We start from the raw sequence: 23,813 nt of genomic DNA on the forward strand, positions 1-23,813 counted from the left end.
TCTGTGGTTTTTATATTGTTTTCAAAGTATGCGAGAAACATACCCAAACTTTATTTCATGAATAGCAATTATCTTTGTATTTAATTTTGATACTCCATGCTTATTACAGCACCATCGGAGTGATCTTACAACTTTGTCTTGCCACTGTAATTACTGTAATGGCAGAAGGACAAACCTGTTTTTAATGAGCGTAGTGGTTCAATTTGCATTACAAAAATCTCAGTCCTCTCCCACTTTAGCGTAATAATTACTGGTGCTTTCCTTTTTATTTTTTTTTTTTAAACTGGCATTGTCCTAAGTACAGAGTTTTATCTGTTTCTCTGTCTTGCCCTTTTTAATTTCATATCTGCTGTGTTATAAACTTATTTTTCCCCAGCCAGTCTCTCTTACATCATCATCAGACTTGGGCTCCTGGAGAATAGCAGCTGATGGTGAAGAGCTGTGGCGTCTCAAGACTTAGCCTTGCCATCACACTGCTGGCTCTGCACGTACTGATGCTTGACTCGTACGGTTACTGCTTTTGTCTTTAGGTTGTCCAAAGTCGTATGTTTAGGGGCTTTTGTCCCATTTGTAATTTGATTTTAGCACTTTTATGTAGGATGTGCGGTTTCATACCAGATGACAGTGTTTGAAATGACATGACTCTAAACTCACAAAATCAGTTAGGACAAATGTTACTGGTTAAAAAAGGGGAGCTTTTGAAAAAACAAACAGAATCCATGGACTTTTCCCTAAAGTTGAATGTCCTTCTATGAACAGTTGTTTGATTTATTTGTTTAAATTAAGAACAAACCCGTACTAGAGTAGTGTAGCAGTTGTTGCCCTCCCCCCAAACACGGCAAATCTTTTTAATTTTTTAACTCCCTTGTACTGACAAACCCCAATGGATTTTGTGGCAGATGCTTCTACCAGTTCCACTGCCAAATGCAGGTTCTGACCTATGGCATGACTTGGCATCCAAGCGAGAGGAAAACACGCCTCTCTTCCCTTCCCTGCTGCTGAGAGGTACCTTCAGAGTCAGGTTATGGCTAAGGACAGTTGCTGCTGGGAGGACACTGGGGCTGAGGTTCTGTGGTGTTTTATCACATGATACCACAGAACAACTACCATGAACTCGGGTTATGCATCTTCCGCAGAGATCTAGAAGAGAAACAGTTTTACTCCAGATTATCCTAGTTTTTGAAGACTAAAAGCAAATTAATCTAAAGTAAACATTTAATGCTGATCGGACACATTGAATATGGATCTGTTAGGACCTTGTTTGTAAGAAAACTTCCTTAAACTGAGTTCTATGGCCTTGTTAAGTGCTGCTATCCTGTTTTAATTGAGAGGGGGGGAAAGTTTATAGCCAGCACTTCTGTGGTCTTAAAATCTGGGATTACCTGAGTTAATACAGATTATCTAAATCTAAAAGATGTCTGAATAGTTAAGTACAAGCAGTTTCATATAGTAAAAAATACCAACGGAGTCCACCCAAGCCATTCAGAATCTATGTTAATCTTTTATTTATCAAAATACATACACTGAGCTTTACACAACCCCATATGTTTTGGTGGTTTATATTAACTGGACATAAGTCTTCAGGCCAGCACTGAAGACCATTCTGAACAGACACCATCATTAGTTTAATGTATCTTCAATATGAAATGCAACATGACCCTGTAATTATCAAAATTCACATAATTTAAATTTTTCATTAAAAAAGATGCTCATAATTAATTACAGTAGCAAACAAAGTGCTGTGCCTTTACATTTTAAGAATTCAGGACATTCATATATACCTCAAAATGGCGAAATAAAGTTCTCTTCTTGAGCTATAGTGGGAATCAGAGCAGTCTCCAACTCCTTCTGCTTCTGCAGGAGGCCCTGAAATAAACAGGAGTATAAATGTGAATGTTCTGTCTTCCTCATGCAGCCTGTCACTGCTTCATACTTTAAAAAGCATTGAGCTCTAACAAGTTAATTGTTTTAAATACACAACTTTAAACAAAGCGGTACAAGGTAATACAGTCAATGGAGAGGGACCTCAACATTTCCTGTCTTCTGCAAAAGAGTTGAAGTGTGACTGAAGCAGAAGCCAGTTTCCAGGGATGACTGTGCAGAGGAAAAAGGACTTTTTCCATTGTATCATATCTAACTTGCTCACTCCTCTGTGCATTATCACTATGTTTGTGGTATTCCAGCATATTCTTGTATACTTGGCTCACTTTGCTGGATAAATAAACAGGCTTATTCCACCGACTCTCAATTTCATTAAGGAAATTATGAGTCTGTGGATAGTTCACATTACTGCTCTCACCTGAAATACAGGAAGAGACCTGCTGCCTTGTAACAAATGCACTGACAGAATCCCCCCCCCCCGCCCCAGCACAGAGGGCCCTCAGCCACCCTCTGTTTTCACTGGTCTCTTCATGGGTCAGCCAGTTCAGCTAGGCTGTTACTGAAGCAGCCCGACTGCACTGATCTGTTGCTCTGGTTGTGGTGTATTTCAAAGGCTAAAGACTGGGCAAACATGCTATGAACACACACCCACCCCCCCGACAAAAGAAGACTAAAGAATGGCCAAGTATGTTGTGAATATGTGTATAGTCTGAAACTGTCAATCCAAAACAGATATGCATGTATATATAATTTAAAAAAAACAAAAACAAAAACCAAGACTAGATTATCTTCTGAAATAGAAAAGTAACCTCTGCTCTCTAAATTATATTTAAAACAATTGCATTACTCTTCCTTTCTCAATTAAATAACTGATGCAAAACAGGTGTCACCTGTAGGAGTATACAATATGTAGGTATACAAGATAGACCTAAGTTCAACAGTTAATGTCCTAAATGCATTTGCAGCTGGTAGGGTATTTAAAACTTTACATGTTTTAAGTTAACTCTCTTCCAGAACCAAGGTCCATCGAAAGACTGACCTTAATTTTTAGCCACTGTTAAGACCTGAATATATTAAAAAAAAAAAAAAAAGCATCAAAAAAAAAATATCTCTAACCTCCTGTCTCTCTCATTTGCCAACATGGATATTGTCACCTTAAACCTCTTTAAATATCCATGGCTTTTGTTCACCTTGGATCAAATTGTGCTTTGAAGCTGGCTTCATTCTTAATCAAAATACCACTGGCAAACAAAACCTGAATTAAAAAATACTTAACAGTTGTAGATATTTAACAACAATGTTAATGAACATTGAGGAAGACCAGATCCAGTCAAACCTATTTGGAACCATTAGAAACTGGCAACCTTTCAGTGTTCTTGGATCACAACTTTTCTTAGGAACTTGGGGAGAGCCACGACCCTTTGTTTGCACAAGGAACTTCCCTACTACTGAAGCACCATGTATGCATGGCAGAATTTCTGTCTTTAGTCTAAAGCACAGCAGGTAATTAATAGCGTTAACTAGCAGTTTTGTTGTACTTAAGTCTGTAAGATTTTCCTCCCTTTATTTTGATCACTTATGAAATTTTTCTCCCTTAAGGCAAAGGAAAATAAATAGTGCTGCTACTAGCATTAAAGTACTTTTAGTATGCAGCCATTCAAAAACAAGGGAAGATACTGATACATGTTTATCTTTAGTGCTCTTCAAGAACAGAATGCAAACCTGAAAGTAAACGTGGGTTGTTTTTTCTGTCTTGCAGTCCCCTGTCAGGCCATTTAGAAGCATAAAAGGAAACTGCGTGTGATTGTCCAGACCTGCGGTTTGAATCTGCTACAGGCCACACCTTGTTGCCAGCAGGTAGAGTATCAAATTCACTCGTGTTTTAGTAACTAGATGCCTGACAGTATTTTTCCTGGTATTCTGACCCCAATCAGGAAAATATGTAACTTCACAGTTACCAGCTATAATTTTTTTGTGCTGCTTTAATTTATGGCAATGTGGATCCTTAAAGACAGACTCACAATACTCAAAATCCTTCTGGCAATCCTCAGATCTAGTAATTACCAGTAATTTACTACAAATAGAACAATATATACAAACATACACAGGCTTCTGTCTCAGGAGCTCTTATGTATGAAGTATTAAACTAAATTTCATTTTATATTCACTTACTAAATCTGGGTGATTGACAAATCCTGAATTTTACTTCTATGTGTTAACACAATAATAGCTATCTCGGAAGGATTTCATAAGTGTTCACACTTCAAATTTGCAAATTGCAGTATTTTTCCAGGACTGATACATGAGTACCACCCCACTAACTTCTGCACCAACCACACTGCTCTGTCATGACTGGCTTACCCCTGACATGCAGAAGTGAATTTTCATTAACGAGGGTTCTAGTGTTTTGTTAAAATACTATTCTTTTCCCCCTTGAAATGGAAACATTCTTACTACAAGCAACCCTAACTATCAACACCTGGAAACTAAATAAAGCCATTCCTCTTGGTTTCAAGTTTTCTCAGGTACTCCACTGTTTCATAGCTAATCTAAAGACTAAGGAGTCCGTAGTCTCTCTCCAGGGACAGTCCAAAGGTGGAAGTAATGCATGAAAAGCAAAATTAGTAAGAGGGAACAAAAGTAGAGGACAGGGCCCAAAACTTATCATATATGATGGAAACAGTAATTAAAGACTAATGCTTATGACTGTGTAATAGTTTCCAATGTTTGTTTTGACTTTAGTACATATAACGTACATGTTTATCCAGTAACTTTTTGCTTACCTGGCGTAATTCTGACAATCCTTTGAGAATTGCTTGTTGTCTCTCTCTGATTTTAACTACATCAGGATTTAGAAGAGGATCTCTAACATGATCAGAGCTAAAAATCTGTCGTGGCGTTTGGTAAGAATCTAGAAGTAAATGTATATCGCATCAGTTCACAATATTCTTTATCAATTTTGTTTTAATTCTGAAGCAGTAGATTTTCACAGCATGTGAAAATCTGGTTTTGGTCACTATCAGATTGTGATCACTGTTTTAAAGTCAAACAAGGCTTACATTCCTAAACTCCAATCTATATACAGTAATACTGGAGAAGTGCAATCATACATCATTAAAGGTAAACAGACAGAAAAGACAGATAAAAGAATAATAAATGTTGCTGCTTTTTTGATTTTTTTTAAAAAACTTTTTCTGTGGGGTTTTTTTTTAGTACAGAGTATAATTTGGTTGCATAGACTTTCTGTACAGTGCTGTGAACACATGGGTTACTGCAAAATTCAGTAAAAACAGATACCAAATAGAATAAATTGTAGCACTTTGAACTAAATCACTGTAATATTTCTTCTCTTCTACATGAATCAGTTCACAATACATTTCAGTACCATTAAACTGTCGATACTGTGGGTCATGTGTTGAAGGTCTAGTCACTGGTGCATCTGGATCAAGATAATATACTTCATTTGTTCGAACATATGGAATAAATTGTGAAGAGGGAGGTCTTCCAGCTTCTGTAATGGGAGGAGAGGAGCTCCTCTGCTGTGTATCTGTCTTGATGTTTTTCTCTCTTCTACTATTGTTGTTATGCACCAGGAAACTGGGAGCATGTATCTGTTTTTGTTGTACTTGGTGTAATCTGTTCTTAACTGCTGGAACAGGTGGTGATTCAGATCTGTATGAAACAATTTCAGTTAAAAAAACCCAACGCAAACAATACTAAGTAATGTGATTAATTTTCTCAAGTAGTAGAGACAATCCTCAGAGGACTGGACTTTTCCTCATTTATTCTACTTTTATACCTGCAGTTCATCTGGTCTTGTGTTATTTTTAATAGTAGACAATTAGATACATCTAAATTCTTTTAAAAAATTAAAAGTCAGGAAAGAAAAGCATGTCTATTTCACTATTGTTTATACATTTCATTAACGCAGAGTATTGACGTACCTTTCTTCATTCAAATGATTCTTATGTAGTTGTTCTTCCTAGGAGAAAACCAAGAGAGTCAAAAACCATGGAGCTTTTTATTTTACTTTTATATTAAAAGCTTTTGTTTTTCTATACAAGTTTGTTCTGAAATTCCAAAAAGACTGTTTGACCTGAGTCCAGGAGAAAGGTGCTTATCAAAGATTTGCATTAGAGACTTGTGGTGTCTATGAACTAAATGAAACAAATTACAGGAGGATTTGCTCCAATTTTCTAGGTCTTTTGACAAAAAAGAGCAAGTCAATGATGTCATTCTATCCTACACTCTGCTTTCAATCAAGCTTCCCGTTTACAAAATAAATCAATAAATGAAAGAGAATAAAAACTTTGGAAGACTGAAATAACAGTAAAAGCTAATTCACAAAATATTAATATATTCTTCTGATTATGAAGAATGAAACAATGCTGGAATACCATTCTCTGCACAAAGGATGGTAATAGGAAAATTCTCAGTGCTTGAGTTACAGAGATGAATTCCCGTCCAGGCAAAACTGTGTGGAGGAAGGGTCTTAAAAATACACATCGTTGTTAGAGACCAAATAGTTACCTTTCTGACTCTGTGTCCCTTATTCTTCATATTTATTTCTTCGTGAGGTGAAGGAGACCTGTCTGAATAACCACCTTTTTTTGGGCATAGATTCCCAGGAGTATTTCTTTCTACTAACTGAAGCAGCTCCATTTGTCGTCTTACTTTGTTTTCTTCCCTTTGTCTCTGTAGCTGTTTAGGGTATCTTTCTGATGCTGGAATGTATCTTTTCCCTGGCTTGTTTATGTTCCAGTCAGGTCTTTTGCTGTATTTTTCTGAAGGTTTACTTTGTCTCTCTTTTCTTGCATATAGTTCATATAGATCACTGTAAATGCCACCAGTTTCTCTTCCTGAAATTTTATTTTTATCTATATACTGCATTTCCTTCTGGTATTTTTTGCTGTTAGAGGTTTCTTTATATTCTATGGAAATATCAGGCGATCCACAACACACAGTTCTTTCCTCAGCTGACTCAGTGTATGCTGACGTATTAAAGTCATCTAAAAAATAAAATTATATTTTAACTCCAAGTCTAAGGTATTCAAGTTACTTGTTTGACTTTTGTATGTGTATCAATCTACTATTACTGATTTTATTCAAAAATCGGCTGTCACAGTTTTATAATTTTTTTTATTCTTTTTGGAAGATAGATACCCTTAATAAGGGGTAAGGCAAACTTAATAAGGAAGGGGGAAAAAAAAAAAGACTGGAGAACAAAGTCAAGTCACTGTAAAGCAAAATTTATATAAAATGAAGCTACATTATTTTAAAATGTAGAATTCTATTTCTGTCATGGTACTCAAAGGTAAAAAGCAAAACACAGCTTCTGTTTAGTTTTACCCCATGCCAATGTTTTGCTCATATTCACAGCACTGCTAGGAATAACTTACTTTCCTAATCCTTGACTTCCAATGGAAATATTTTGTTCAATTTTTAAACTACTAACAATCCAGCTTCTTTCTTTACTAAGGAGCATACACAAAAACATTATTTAATTTGTAAACTCTCCAAATTCACCACAAAATTTCTACCAGCACTGTCAAAACTAAAAATATTAATTATTGCTCAAACAAATAGAAATAAAGCTTCTACTTCACAAGTGATAAGAAGCTAATAAGTTTCTAAATACAAGGCATAAAGTGACTGCAAGCTCCACTGAATCTGCTCATTCACACCTTATCTACAACATTAATGACTGCAGATTAAGTTTGAGCTGGGTTTTTTAACGATGCAATATAAAATGTATTTAGCAAGAATTGTAGAAAGCTTTTCTAAACGTTTGAATGTAAGCTCTAATTTTCTAATGAGTCTAGTTTTCTAATTCCAGAATTATTGACAGTGTTTCTGCCAATACGTTCAAGGATTCATGAGGAACCCAGCCCTACTCGATACCAAACCACGTTATGTAAACCTGGGAACATTCACGCTGAAGACTACTACAAATACATGTTTAAATGCCTTAATAAATTTAGTCCTACATGGCCTGTGACCATGACTCTAAGTCAACACTACGTTTCAGACTGGGTGATTTGATCTGTAACTGGTAACAGCTATATAGACATAATGTTTATTTAGATTATAGTGATATATCGCAATATTCCAACATACCTGTGTCTGTCCAAGTATTTATTTCTAGTTTTATTCCATTCTGAATGACAATGATTTGGCCTATTGCTGTTTCACAAATATGGTGTTCTACTGTCTTTCTTAAGGTACATCAGAGTAATTTAATTAAAGGGCTGCATACCTGTCTGTACAGCAGTGTCTTTCCGAGGAGAAGTCTGCTGATTGATGTGGCTCTTAATGTCATCACAACAATTATGACTTTGATGTGAAATGTCAGTATTGCAATTTTCAAATTCTGTATCACCTAAAAAGAAGTAAGTAAAATTGTTCAATTTAGTAACGTATGTTCTATTTAAACCATGCTATCAAGTTATCAGACTATTGTGGTTTAGAACTCAAAGCAAGACTGATAACAATGGTTCAGATCCTAATGCTCTCCCTTTTTCAATGGAAATCTAATCGACAGCACATAGGTCTGAATGTTCCCTATGCATTCCTGATTTTATCTTTGTATTTCTTCCTTTATGTAATATAGTATTTGAAGCTTACTAAAATACAATATTCTCCATATCAGTTAACACTGATATTTGTTTGGAAGGCTCTTTAAATAAGCTGAAATGAAATTTGGTTCATGAAGGAGCAATTCCTGACCCAAATGCAGAAGGGGAAAAAAACACAAAACAAAACCCACCACCAACTTGCATGCAAACACCAAAGGAATAGGCACACTGAGTATAAAAAGACTTGTACTTGCCACCACCAAGATTCTTCTGAAGATTTGAAATGTCATGTCCCTTCTGAGCCAAGTCTCGAATGCGCTGTTCTTGTTTTAATCTCAGTGCTAATTCTTGAGCTTTCTGCATTGTCTGATAAAGTTCATTTGTTTTAAGAGTCACTAGTTCCTTTAAATAAAAAAAGTAAATAGATGTGATCATTTATTTTGAGAATAAAATTAATAGGATTATTTAATCTCCATATAATCCTCAAGGTTTACATACATTCTTGTTTTGGGTAAAGCCTTTTTTTTAAAAATAAAAACTAAACTACTTGAGTAGACACAATATATAACATAATTTTTATGATTATAAATTCAGAACCTCTACTGTGCTGATGAAAGATGGTCAATCCTAGCATTAAAAAGCGAGCACCTATACCCTCAAAGTTAGTTGGATATTTATCTCCTTTCTAATAAATTCATCTTTTCCTAAATGCCATCTGATTTCAGCCATTTATGACTTCCTGTATCATGTGGTTTAATGAAAGAAAAGAAGCCTAAATAAAAATAATTAAAATCCTACCTTCTTCCTACTTCCACAGAAAGGAGACAGCAGAAGCCTCCCTAACAATGGCAGAACATCTCTAAATATGAGGGTTACAGTTTCCAGACTCAGCAGGTTGAAGGTGCAGGAGACTGAGCCAAGGAAAATCTCCTTTCCAAATGGCTATTACCATCTCATCCCCACTTCCTACTGCATTTGCAGGTTGAAAGAAGAATAACTCATAGCATGACATGTTTTGAAGGAACTGAGCTTATTACAGAGAAAGATGACTTTCCCAATTTTTTAACCAGTTTGTTCTAGCATCTACAGGCAGATGCTATATGTTTCTGCCCAGAAAATGCAGGGAAATCAAGGATCCATATTTCTGCAGGTTTTAGAGGGTGTGTTTTTGGAATCCCCCTGTCTTATGACATCATGGAATTCTGCTACTATTCCAGATATGAAGCAAACAGTAATAGCTGCTACTGTGCCGAAAGGAAGAATAAAACATCACACAAGGCTTTTAATCTTCTAAAGACTCTTCTGTAACAGGTAAGAATGTATACAAATGCAAAATTTGCACTTACCAAAGGTCAAAATGTTACTTTTGGTTTAACCTTATACGAAAGGAGCATGTAAAGCTCAGCAATAGTTACAGAGGAGAAAGCTCTACAACACGAATGACTTTTAAAATTACTTTTCCAGAATATATTCTGAAAAGTCTTTAATCAAGAGTGAAAGCACATCCAGTCAGATAAAGTTCATGGTACTGACACATCTTAAAAGCATCAAGTTACCAACAACAACAATTGGATCACATACTTTAAGGTATTTTTTTTTAATTTAAATTTTGCACTTAAAAATGCCTGTTTCTGCATTATTTAAAACTACAATTCTGGATTTGCCAGTTCTTACCCTTTCTCTTCCTGAAAGGGCCCTTGTCCAAAAAAAGAAACTTGCCTTAAACTTGTATGGTGTTACACGTTTATTAACTGAGGAAACAGATTTTGGTTTCAAATGTCTAGATTTCAGATAGTTTTCATTTTCAAAATGATGAGGCAACACCATTTTGAAGGTGAAGAACAAGAACCATTTTCCTCAAACCCAGTATTATTACAGACCATCTGCAGTAAAGAAAATGCAAAACCACACCTCCTTTTGTTTTTGTTTCAGCATATCTTCTTCAAACTGTTTCTGCATTTGTTCTTTTTCTCGTGCTAGGCGCTCTTCTTCCTCTTGTTCTTCCCATTTTCTCCGCTCTTCCTCCAGTTGTTTCTTCTTCCGTTTTTCTTCTACCTGAGCCATTATTGCTTTCTAGAAATATCAGAAAAAAAGGAAAATTAAAAGATATAAAATTCAAGCTATTATAAGCTATTTATTCATATACTTCCATATACACGTATAATAATTGGATTTGGAACTGGATTTTGGGGGCGGGGGGGGGGAGCCACCAGCCCAATAAAGCAGTTTGAAATACTCAGAGACAAACAGAAGTAGCTTTTTATGTTTTCAAAAATGCTTTTATTTTTCTTGTAAAGAAATGGTGGTCTGATTTTTACCTTACATACTGTAAGCTACTATTTCGACCTAGCAGAATAACAGTTTGACCAGAAAAAGCTCGTTACATTTACACTTCTTTACACTGTGCCAGACATCATCATGCAGATACACCTTCAGTTAGCATGCCACGGCAGTAATGTAAATGACAGTAAAGTAGATAAAAATTTAAAGATTCATGGAGTGGGTACCTGTAAGTATCAGTCCTCCTGATGACAATGGAGACTGAAGAAAAATGCACACAAACCTACTAGAGCTCTAAAGACTGCCCTGTACGGTTTTTGAGGCAAGAATTCAGTTACAGAAATGCAATCATCTCTGTACAAATATTAGAAGAAAACAGTTGAGTCTGACTGAATGAAACACTGTTAAGCAACTGTAAACATGTAACCTGAAGCATAAAAGTCAAGTACCTTACTGGATTTCTGGTATTAAATCTCAGGCTTTGTTCATGTGACAGCACTACCTTTCATCCTTTCTTCTCATTAAAATAGTGTTAGTAAAACAGAAGTCTAACCTGATGTTCTAACTGTTTCTGCCGCCACCTGTCTCTCTCTTCAATCTGTGCAGGGTCCAGGAGAGCTGTCATTGAACGGAGAAAACTATGAACAAAGAAACATGTAAATGTTTTTAATCATAAGGAAATAATCCGAAAGCCTTTCTTAATTAGGATCTAGTGGAAGGTGTCCCTGCCCATGGCAGGATGGTAGGAACTAGATGATCTTTGAGGTCCCTTCCAATCCAAACTATTCTATGATTCTATGATTTCAAGTAATATTTTCATATTGAGGTTATCCCATTGTATTAATTTACAATTATGAAATACTGATTTTACTAAGGAACAAAGTAAGCTTATTTGCAGTAAGTCTTCAAAAGTGAAACAACAGGTATTTTTGAAAAAAGCAAAAGCCAAATGAGTAAGATCCAAAGATGAGATTTAAAGAATCTTATTCAATTTTTTTTTTTTTTCAATTTCTGAGGAGATATCAGAAACATACTGGCTGGGAAGATGGTTAGCCTTACTACAAAGCTCACTCACCTAACTTTCTGACTCTGTTCCAAAGCACTGTTTTTAGCAGCTTTTTCTGCATTTCCCACCTTTGAGGGCATGAGGTTGCCTAAAGCTGCAGGTGAAAAAGGGTGAATAAAAGCAGTCAGCTCCTTAGGGTCAGGTGACAGGCAAAGACTTTCAGGCTGCTTTTTGTACATTCCATTTAAGGGGAGTTGTGCATTAGCATTAAGGTGGTTCTTTAAAGAATCAAAATGCATTGCCCATCTGTCATGCTCTTCAGCCTAAATATGAAGCAACAAAAAAAAAAAAAAAGGAAACGCGCTCAATTACACTGTTTCTATAAAGTAGTGTTAAGAAAACAAGCCAATACACATTTTGTAAAATACATTTGAAAAGCTTTGTTATGGGGCTACAATACAGACAGTAGTTAATGCCCTAAATGGGAAAACAGAAGTCTCTCTACTGCTTAAGATGCAAGCCAGATCAGAAATTATATTGCTATCCATATACTTGGTCAGCAAAAACATATTGCTACTATATTTCAGGGGAAAAAAATAACAAAAATTAGAAAGTAAAAAGAAAAAAGGAAAAATAAAAAGGTTAACATGGATTCAGACTTTTTGGTACTGCTTTTTCAATTTATATTACTATTTCATTCCATAATTTTTCTAATAGTACTGGGAACTGCTTGAGAGGTCAGTACCCTGTCCACTCTGCCATTATCTCCTCCTGTTGTGTACATATTCTCCCTCTAGTAAAATGAACAAGTGGCATCTTTTACACTGTTCTACATTCACCCCCTCTATTTTAATTCTGGATGGTAGCAGAATTAATGTGCTTTGGGCAGAGATACTAATATCTAACTTCCTATTTTCAGATAGACAGGCTCATTATAAAATAAACCTTCTTTCAAAATCCCTTCCACCCACAGCAGCCACCAGTGCTATCCTAGCAAAGTACCTAAAACTTCTGTAGAGGTAATATACTGGGTTTAAGTCTCTCTTCTTAACCACCCAGGCTTATCTTTTTGGCTCCGTGTTGGCAATTAAGACATTCCAATATATCACTAATAAAAGATTTTTACCTATGGGGCCTTTGGTTTTTTTATAGGTACTGAGAAGGTTTTCTCTTCTGACTAAAAGAACTGTTTCCCTGGAGGGAATGGAGAATGGCTGCCTCAAAACTTGCATTCTGCAGGAAAAAAACTAACATAATCTAATCGACTTTCTGGGAGGCTTTTCCTTAAACAAAAAAATCTCCGCTGTCAGAAAAGTTTCACACCTATTTTAAAAGAAGCAACAAAATCACAGTCCAAATAATGAGAATCCATATTATTCTTCCTTCTGTTCCCTGAGTTTTGTTTCCTTTGAATACTCTGTGATGTAGAAGCAGATCAGAGTAGTTGGAAAATCTACTTTATTCTTATGCAAGTCTGTGGTGCAATATGCAGAAGGGTTGAGAGTATAACACAAGACCTGAAAAAAAAGATGTTGAAAACGAGATTAAGTGCGCATTAACTTCCTTTCAAGAAGAGGCTCGAAGTGAGATTACTGTTAGGTTACTCACTGGTGACTGCAACCATCCCCACAGCACAGCTATCAAATTAAAAAACAAGGCAGCTAATGAAGGAACCTTTCACAGCTGTGTTCCCTTCACAGTTACAAAGCTCAACTTACAAACGAAATTTGATCCAGGCAACAACTCAGGAAATGCAAAGACTTGTGTTGTGAGTAGGTATGTAACCAACCTTGGTGACAAGGGGTTTTTTTGGAGGGTAGGTAGGAAAGCTCTCTTCTAGTATTACAAACTCTTGAATTAAAATGAAGAATTTCTGTCCAGGAATTGTGCAATTGCTGTAAATGCTTCAGTTGAGAGTAAAAACTGTAGCCTTTTAATTCAGAAGGCCACAGACTATGAACATTCATATCAATCAAGTTTTGGTAACCAAGATTCTTGTTCACTGATAACATAGAACATCTCGTGATGTAAATACATCTCATGCATGGTGAAAGATATAATCCTGGGGTTAAAGCTATGTACAGTAATTTGGAAATCTGGATTCTAGCAATAGTACAATCTCACTGCAAGTTTTTTCACTTCAAAAGACAGAGTCTTTGGAAGAGTGTGTCAGTATCAGGCTGCGTAAGAATGCGGAGTATTCCACTGACCTTAAAACTACTAATAGTAACATGTAAAGGAAAGGAGTCAGCTTCTATATGAAGAACCGCCAGGAGTAAAAGATATTCACCAAGTTGGCCAATAGTGACAGCATTAAAAGTCTCTCCAGGTATTCCACCTGCAAAGCAATTACATTGGCCACAGTTTCCTTTTAGATCCAGCATAAGAGACCCACATTCAACAGCCTGGAAAAACTGAAGGGTAAAAAGGTAAGGCTATTTTCTTCAACACTTTTTGGAGTAAAAGTGTTTAAAAGAGTTTTGTAAGGGTATTAAAATAATATTTCTAGAAGCAGGATTTGAACACCACTGTGATACGCTGTATTTGTCTATAATAATTTTCCCTCTCTTATCTGCTTCTGTAGTTTACAGAAAATTTCTTTTTACCAAGCATCTAGCCAGTGTCTCTACAACACCTTCCAAACCCTAGTGCTTTCGCACAATGGTGGAAAAGAAAAAAGTATAGTCATATCACTGTCTTCATCCCTGCAGGAAGCACTCTAACACATCACGCCAGACACGTGGTAGTAGAGTCTGTTCTCTGCCACTGAAATACTGGAACAGCTACTGGCTGAATGTTCAATTAGATGGTCCTATGGACATATGGTGAAAGCCTGGACCTGCTGCAGGTAATTACCTCTGTTGCTATTTCATTAGGTCTACAATTTCATCTTTTCTTAGAACAAAAATGGAGAGAAAAACCTCTTATTGCAAAACATCCCTCTAAACCACAGATACCTTTGATGAATTAAGGTTTTCTTCTATTTTTCGTAGCTTAGCTTCTTCCTTCTGTTTGTCCAGCTCTTCAAGCCACTTCTTCTGTTGCTCAGGCTTCAAAGCACTAAAAGGTCGTTCCTGTGGCACAGCTTCCTGAAATAAGGTAAGTGCTAGTCTCTTCCTTGTACAAAAAATTCAATACCTTGTCTAGCCACATAACGGACTTGGCAGAAAACTTTGCCTTCAGTTGCTAGGCATCACTGGGCTGTTCTCTTGCGCAAAAAAAGGAGTGTAAGTTTCTAACTGTAGCTAGTGTCTGACTACTCCAAACAAATGCTTCAGTTGTTAGAAAGATGCTGAATGAGCCAGTCTTTGAACGCTATTCTAACTATCACTCCCTCACTCAAAAAACCCCTTACTTATATGTATCATGAATAAAAATCTCTTCCTCCTTCCTATGGTTCACTGCTCAGTCTGTGTTCCAGGGAGATTCAGCACCATGATCTAATTAGTACTGATCTGTCTCAAATTCTAGATACTATCTTCATTCTTCTGTTCCTGCTTCTTTAATGGGTATCTGTATTATTTAACAAACTCCAGTGGCACTGAGAACTTCCAATGCTATCTGACAAAAACCACTCTTCAATCAGCATCTACTAGCAATACCTCAAAAAGTACTTCTTGAACCTTCTGCCATCAATACACTTTTTTGAAGTCTTCTATTTCTGAGAGGTTCCCACTTCTCTATTTCTTTAACACTTACTTAAAAGTGAAATAACACTTCAGCTCACACCTCTAGTACTTGTTCTTCACATTAGTCTTGAAAATGCTCAGTCTACAAAGCATCAATATTTTGATAAACATAAATTCAGACACAATTCTCTAGATAGAGCAAAAAGGTCTACTGAAGATACAGCTGTTGCCAATAAATAAAAAAACAAACAACACCTGCATGTAATTTAAAGTCTTACCCCTAAAACAAATGCCGTACAATTGACAGCTGGTAAGTCAGAAGAACTGAAATCAGAAGATTGCCCAGCTGGAGCACTTGAAACATTCAGTGGAAGTTGATTAGGCTCTGTGGTTAAAGCAGTTGTACAGACCCGGTTTTCCTCAGCAGTAATAATTGAGTCAGCTGGAAACATTATCTGCAAATAAAGTGACCACTGTTGTTTAAGATTCGATTTACTTATCTCACCTGGTTTGTTTGTATTAAATAACCTTTAACATATAATAAACTAGTAAATTATACTTCTAGAAGCTGCTATTCATTAAAACTTCAGCCAAAGCTTGTAACTAAGCATCTCGTATCCAGTATTTCTTAATTATGTACACTGAAACAAATTCTCATGGGGCAGAGTGGTAACTTTTCTAGGAATGCTGAATATGCCACAAAAAAAGCAATTTGCTTTTGCTGTAATAACTGATAGCAGGTACAACCCTAACTTCTGTTTAAAAGCAATCAATTTCACTAGAGAAGCAGTCTCATCTGAGTATAATATATTAATCTGACACAGCATTCTCAGAGCAACAGCTGACTTTTTTAAAAGGCAGGTTACAAAAAAGTCAAATGGCTGTACTTATTATGTAAGCAATCAAATACATGTGAGAGGTCATGAACAATGTAAATAATTATATAACCAGGAATTTCATTTGAGACTTCCTCAAAATAGAACTGAAAAAGACTTATACCTTTTAGTTAGGAATCAGCATGAAAGGACAGGAATAGGTTGTTCATACTACAAAGATCTTAATTTGTGAAGCTACAAATTGGAGCAATAGATACGCGTGAAACACGGAGTTGCAGCAATTCATGCCATGAAAGAGCTTTAAGTGACCACTGAGACTGAATTCTACTAGATTTGTATAGAAAAGAAAATATTGTATGAATTAGAAGTTGAACAGTTCTAGAACAGTGCTGTGGAAACTGTGTGCTCTTTAGTGTTTATTGATAGCCTTACCTTATCTGGGTCAGCTGTTTCCATGTTCTTTTTATGGGCTTTATTATTGCCAGGTTTTGCCCAGAAATAACCCACCTCTCGCTCCAAAGTTTCTTTCAGTTTCTTCTTCAGCGCTACCTGTTCATCTTCAAAAAAACCAAACTCTAGTAAGAGTTCCTAATACAGACGTGTAGCAGTTTGTTTGTTGGGTTTTTTGTGGTGTTTTTTTTTTTTAAAAAAAGCAGCAATGCATGTCTACCCTGTAGTTTTGATTGTAAAATGGACTACAAAAGCAAGTCACTGTTGTCTAACCAATCAGTGTAAACATGACTTTGCTCTTAAGAGGATGGCAGCTGAGTCTCTGCCCAGAGATGTAACAGTAATTGGGGAATCTCTCAGAAAAGACTACAAAACACTGCAGGCTTAACAAGTCCCAGGGGAAGAGGGAAAACTAACAGAAATAACCAAGTATATAAATCCTCTCCATTTTATTATACCAGTCTTGGACTACAGTAATATTATTAAAACCAATGGAGCTATACATGGAAGCTACTGACAACACAGAATCAAACCCTGAAATCATATGGTCTACACCCAATTTGAAAACGAACTACAACACTCCCGCATGTGAATCATAAAAAGCTTAATTCATCAGAAAGAATTTACTATTGCCCTAAACATTTTTACTTTTCAAGAGATTCCCCTTGGTTGGTGATGGGGCAGGACTGAAACCTGTTTCAAGTTCAAATTGCAGTTTGATACATTCAGTCATGCTTGTAGATTAGGGTGACACTTTTCCCATTAAAAAATAAACAAATTTATTAATGATAATTGCTATCAACTACTGGCAGAATATGACAAAATCGGTAGCAAGCAGCTCCTAAAATATGAAGCATAACTGAATATATTTATTTGTGATAGTATTTATTTGGTTAAGAAGCATTTTTGCAAGAATTTATACATGATCTTTACATAAAATTTTGAAATTAAAGAATCTTTATCAGTCTTGGAGACTAATAAAACTATGTACTTTCCAATTTGTAGCAACTGTGCTGATGTAAGTAAATTTAAAAGATCATAAGGAATGCAAAGTTTCTTGACATCCTGAGTGTAATAAATGGATTAAAAATATATTCTGTATATCATAAGTACCTAATTCCTTCTTCCATTGGGTCTTTCTAAATTCTAATAAGGCTTTCGCCCCTTCTCTTTCACCCAAGGTACTAAACATGTCAGCAGGTTTCCAGGAATCCTTTCTAGAAAAAAGGAGGGAAAAAAAATTACTGAAAAAGCTAATCTGTTAATTTTAAAGGTTAACTTTTAAATTAGCATTTATAAAGAGTCTTCCTGTGATTAAGAACTACAATATGAATCTTTATTGGAGACACAATTTTTGTAGACAATAACACAGATCTACGTACACAACTTTCTGTCCTGGCTGCAGATATGCTTCTTGTTTCCTGCTTGAATCAGAGTTAGCTTCATCTGGAACAGATGAAACTTCACAAGCTTTTTGGAGCAATGCTATCATGTTTTCCTCTGATGCCTCATTAGTAGCTGTGGTAGAATATAAATATATATATATAAAAAATATATATGACCACTAAACTTTCTTCAGCATTGAGTAAATACTTTCAGAACAGCAGAAACTTGGAAATTCCCCACTATTTAACAAAACTGTTTTCAGCCCTGCTTGCACAGTTAAGGCACGTAAGTTACAACTTCATAGGGTATTTTTAGAATGCTAGACTTAAAATAAATACTTATTTTCGGGTAATAGCTCAGACTTTGGCACTCTATTTAATTGCTTTTATTATTATTATTATTATTGTTATTATTATTATTATTACTCTTGGTGGCAAAGAGCTGACCACCTCCACAGTATCTTACCCATTTCCTCTTGCTTTTCATTATGAGTCTCAGAGATGCTTCTAGTTCCTTCTTTTACAGTCATCAAAATCTGTTGAAGCTGTTCTTGTGTTAAACACGCCAAACTTCTTAGGTCTTCAGCTGATACACGTGGGTTTTGAGGTTTTTGTTTACTTTTTTTAACAACATTAGGATTCTCTGAATCAGGATATCCATTTATGCTATCTCTTTGGAAAATCAAAGAGTGATCTTTAGTTGTGGCTTCATGTGAGGAGTGTTTAGTAACTTGCAGTTTTTCACCTTTTGTCATTGATAAGCTTGATTCACTCCTTGGCTTTAGGTTTTCCTGCTTGATACAAGCATTTTGTGTTGACCTCAGAACATGCCCAGTATGCCTTATTCTCAATGCCTGTTTAGGTGCTCTGGCTTTATTACCCATCTGTTAAAGCAATAAGATTTTACTATATATTAACTAGAGAAATAAAATTGCATGGGTAGCAAATGAGAACAATTGAAGCAACAAGTAAAGTAAATGTCATTGTTCTTCTCTGTTACATCAGTAGAAACTAATGAAATATCTTCATGAGCACTAGGAATACCTTGGAAGAGAATACAGCACCTAAATTTGAATACTTAAAAATGACAGTATGAAAAATAACTTTATGTAGCATAACATTTAGAAGAATTAATAAACATTAATTCTGCCTGCCTTTGGTGTTTCTGAAGCCTAGCTTCAAACAGGTATATGCGTTCACCATACAGTCAGTATTATTTCAATCTTGATTTTTCCATTCTGTACTAAAGTTTTATCCTTTTCAAGGTCCTTGCTGTACACTTGTAATTATATCCTATGTATTGAGACCTTTTTCTGCTTTCTCTCCTTCTCATTCTAGTTTACTAAAAGACAAACTATATGACTAAATTAGAACTTAAACATGCTTCAGATCACTAATTTACCAGAATCCCTTTAAGATCTCTGAAAGATCTGATTTAGATGATTCCTTGTGATGCTCTAAGTTCTTGGCAAAGTAAACTAAAGCATTTTGCAACGGTAAAAGTAGTCATAGAACTTTTAATTCATCCTTTTTAACAGCTATTATGAACCTGAGAAATACATTTCATAAATATCATTGATTACAAGTATTTAGACAGTTCAAATGTGTTCTCAAATTTCTGTGTTAACAAATTAACTAGTTAATTTGCATGCTCTAACAAAAAAAAAATCGTTTTTCCACTTACCTTTATTGTAGGCTTTGATTTATCTTTTGGGAAACAAACAGAAACATATGAGAGAAGCATTTAACAGCAACTTCCTCCTGAAAAACAATCTTGAGAAATTAGTAAACTGTTATATTCATCTGATTTTTGTAACGCAGGGGGAAAGTACTTTCCCCATAACATCTGCTCCAATTATTTTTTTTATTTCAGTATACACACATTAAAAGTACGTTGGAAAAAGATATTTTCCAGGAACTATTTCCAGTTTTATATAGATCTAATAAAATTATTGTGCCAGTCTGATCGTCCCCTACTAATCATTCTGTTTCTCAGATGCCCTGTGGTAATGGTTTATTTTTGTTTGTTTATTGTGACTTTTCAGTTTGCTTTCTGTGTCACATTCTTCCAGGATAGTCCTTGCATCCAACCTCATCTTACTACATGATGTTATCTGTATCCATAGCTGACAGCCTAAAGAAACAATACTTGCATAATCACACCGTCTATTATTGTTCTCCTTACCTATGCCCTGAAATACTCTTCAGTCTTGTAACCCAGATCCTAGAGGATTCAGAGTTGTCTCAAAAATAATATATTATTAATATATTAATATATTAATAATATTAAGTACTATGTTTAATACTAATAAATAATATTAAGTACTATGTTTAATACTAATGAAGATTATAATACTGATTAATAGAAGGAATGTGGTACTCAACACAAGAAATCCTGCATATCTGGCTAATGGAAAAGGGGGAGAAAACAGTAGGGATGATATCTTAGTCGAATACATTTGCTGGAAACAAAGCTTCTTCAGTTGCACTATGCAATTTTTGCTCTGGCAGTGGTTGTTGCACATTTTGCACTGGTAGGACTGATACACTTTTTTGCATTACTAATTAAAGACACTGGAGAACACTAACTGTTCTTAAAGTCTGCAAACCACGCTATTAGCGGTTTCCAACCTAGATGAACTTCTTAAAACTTGGGAGTATCTTAACTGTTATCCTGCTGAGACAGATATTAAATCTTGAACCATCTTGGTAATATTTCAGTAGTGAAAGTGTTCTGCAGCCATGTTTATCACTGGGTTCTCAAGCATTCAACCCTCATCTGAGTAGGTAAAAGTCACTTTTTGACTTCTTCCTGAATATTCAGAAATTAAATAAAGTGGGATTTTATGTGCTGTGTGAACCCGACTTCTCTGTGGAAAGGTGAAAAAAACATAAATAGGGTCTTTGCCATCACAGTGGGGAAGATACGTAATGTGGAACTCCAAAGTGCTGTTTATGGGTTGTTTTCTTTGGGTTTTTTCCTGTGTAAAACAGAAACAACTATCCCAAGTAGCAGCTTAAGCTACTACAGAATAATCCTACTTTAGCCCCTAAGACTGTGAACGGTATTTGACAGTGCAGAAAACTGAAATTCAGAAGTAATACAATGTGATGCAATTTTTGACACAGTTCAATTCAAGGAAGTGCTATTTATATCAGTTGTACAAACATGTTAGTTCCTGGAGAGGACTGCTTGTTCAAGGCTAGTTCAAAGTCAAAGGTAATGCTTTATTTTAGAGTACTCTGGGATGTACATTGTCCCTATCCAGCAAACGATGCTAACTATCGTTGGAAAAAGTGAAAGCTGTAGCATTGCTGTTTCAGAGGTGCTGCAAGGTTTTGTTTCGAATACACTGGTATTCCTTACTGACTCAAAATACCCCATAATGCCTCATTAGACAGATATCTGGTAAATGCAGAAAGTGAAATACAATTTAGAGGGCATTAAATGGAGAATTTCTGTAACCTGACTGCTATGTAGAACAGTTAGGGAAAGTGGACTTGTGTTTGTATAGAAACATATGTCTGACAAATCACAAAAATAGAATTTGTTAATGCTTAATTATGAACATATACTGGAAAAGTCTATGGTAGTAATGAGAGCTGGCCAAAATAAACTACTTATTGAGAATTATAAACTGCCAAATACCAAAGCTGCTTTAAAGTCAGAAATGTGACTGTAATGATGCAATTTTGTTTAAAATTAATCAGCCCATTGTTAGGCCTTTTTCCTTGGTAAATAAGGTGCTATAGAGTTACAGAAATTATCAAGTTATGCCAGTCAATATCTAATAGTACTTTTTTAATGAATGGAGAGACAAGCTGTAAGAGGCAAGACTAGTTGCCAGCTGTTCACCAGTGCACAACTACTCAGAAGTTCAGTATCAACCTACTGTTTAGTATCAAGCTGGTGAGTAAGAGGACTTGTAAATAACAATGCACAAATATTCTTCCTAATCTGAAAAATATTTCAATAAAGGTGTGCTTCATTTTGCTTGGATCTTAAGTAATCTTTAAAGCTTCTTGAAGTTAAACTTCAGATAACAATTAAATAAATACCAGAAGCAGCTAAAATTAGCCTAGGCTTTCCATCCAGCACTTCAGTTTCAAGCTTCAGTCCATCTCTGTAAAATGAGAGAGAAGAGGAGAATCTGAAATACTAAGTAACCTGATAATCGTAAGATTTTTACATTGATACAATTGTACTTAATTATAACATTGTAATTACTGCCGGTCCAGATGCCCTTTCATACCCCAAGCTTCCTACATTTGGGAGACGTTACTTAATATGAAGAAATCACCAGGTCTTGAAAAGGGTATATTTTTATTACTGATAGTGGAAAATTTGGATTTGCATGTTACAAAGTAAATCTTCACGCTGAAGTTGCCACACTCTATTGTTATACATAACAATATGTCTGCCTCAAGAATTTAATTATCCAACAACATAAACTGTGTGCTACAAAAAACACTAAACAAGTGTCCCTGAATGCCAGTGCAGATCACAAAGAGGGGCTGTATTCTGAAAACAGTCTTTAATTGTGCTTCCATGCAAAGCAGTCCACATTTTAGTGGACGCTTTTCTTTCTTCCATGCATTAATTTGAGAAGATCTAATATAAATACTAATGTTCAAAATAACGCTTATCTTCAATTTGCCTTTCATTTTAAAAAAAAACCCAAAATTAACACATCTAAAGCTCACACTTAACTTTCTAATTAACAGGACAGCACAGAAGCGCCCGAAGCTGTAATTCTAGACGTTCCGATGGCATACGGCAGCTAAGCCAAGCCCAGCGCCTATTCTTCTTTGCAGACGCTTTGTGTGGGCAGGAGGCGGCGAGGCAGGATGTAGCGAACGCGGGGGGCGGCGGGGCCACGGAGGGGTTCGAGTCCCGGCGCAGGCACCGAGGAGCGGGCACGCGGGCGCCGTTCGCCCTCGCCCCTTGCCGGCGCGCCGAGCGGGGGCCTTCCCTGACTAAAGGGAACGCGACCGGCCGGGTCTGAAAGCCGTACACCTCGCTCACCCCCACGGATGGTACAGGCGGTCCCCTCACCGCTGGAACAGGGTGGTGCGGGTATCTCATCCCCCAAGCCGCTTTGCAGAGCCCCCCCAGGAGGAGCGGCTGTCCACCCTCGCCTTTGTCAGGCAGGTCGCTCCCCTCACACGCGCCTCGCCGCGAGACACTAAGCGCCTTAACGCTGCCGCGCCGCGCGACTCCCCTCAGAGCAGCAGCACCGTCCCGCTGCGCAGAGCAAGGCCGGCGAGTTCCCGGGACGTGAGGGGCTGGGGCCGTCCCTCCCCGGACACGGCCACGTCCCAGCCGCTGGGAGTAGCTCTCGCTACCAGCCCAGCGAGTCCCTTCCTCCTCTCCCTCCTTACCCCAGATTCATGGCTCGGGGCGGCGGAGGCTGAGTAGACGGACAGGAGCTGCGCGCATCGCTCACTCGCTCCCTCCCTCCCTGTGTACAGCGGTTGCCAGCCCCGCGCAAGGAGCCGGGAGGCGATAGGATTCCCGCGGAGCGGCGGATTTGCCAATGGGCTTCTCGCACACTGCGAGGTCCGCCGCAGCGAGGCGTTGTGGGGGATGGAGTCCCGCGCCCAGGAGATTTCGCGCAAGTCCGGTGCTGCCAACGGTCTCGCCGAGGGCGCACGGCAGTTACAGGGGGATTATCCCCGGCGCTCGAGCGGCGGCGGAGGGAGGCGGGGAAAGAGGTCGAGCGGGGAGGGAGAGAAGATGGGTGCGCTGCGGTGGGTGGGGAAGGGCAGGG

At 37.0% G+C, this 23,813-nt stretch overlaps 1 protein-coding gene across 6 annotated transcripts; it reads right to left on the bottom strand.

The window, feature by feature from the left end:
- Positions 1-11: 11 nt before the first annotated feature.
- CCDC66 (coiled-coil domain containing 66) lies at positions 12-23,544 on the bottom strand. 6 transcript variants are annotated; one of them, XM_054837782.1, is made up of 20 exons: positions 23,425-23,544; positions 22,102-22,166; positions 19,727-19,749; positions 18,509-18,926; positions 18,040-18,175; positions 17,771-17,874; positions 16,640-16,764; positions 15,650-15,826; positions 14,700-14,831; positions 11,812-12,065; positions 11,290-11,374; positions 10,368-10,529; positions 8,711-8,858; positions 8,138-8,260; positions 6,412-6,890; positions 5,826-5,863; positions 5,267-5,553; positions 4,665-4,792; positions 1,782-1,866; positions 12-1,140 (listed from the first exon to the last, which is right to left on the bottom strand). In XM_054837782.1, exons 1-19 carry the CDS (start codon positions 23,433-23,435, stop codon positions 1,783-1,785), a joined length of 2,979 nt encoding a protein of 992 aa, XP_054693757.1. In that variant the 5' UTR covers positions 23,436-23,544; the 3' UTR covers positions 12-1,140; position 1,782. The 6 variants fall into 6 exon arrangements, with proteins under 6 accessions (XP_054693757.1, XP_054693760.1, XP_054693755.1 ...); XM_054837780.1 differs by lacking the exon at positions 12-1,140 and adding an exon at positions 1,184-1,659; XM_054837783.1 differs by lacking the exon at positions 12-1,140 and having other exon boundaries at positions 1,184-1,866; positions 19,727-19,803; positions 23,425-23,496.
- Between the last annotated feature and the right edge of the window lie 269 nt (positions 23,545-23,813).

Source organism: Grus americana, chromosome 11 (genome assembly GCF_028858705.1).
Source record: "Grus americana isolate bGruAme1 chromosome 11, bGruAme1.mat, whole genome shotgun sequence".
NCBI lineage: Eukaryota > Metazoa > Chordata > Aves > Gruiformes > Gruidae > Grus > Grus americana.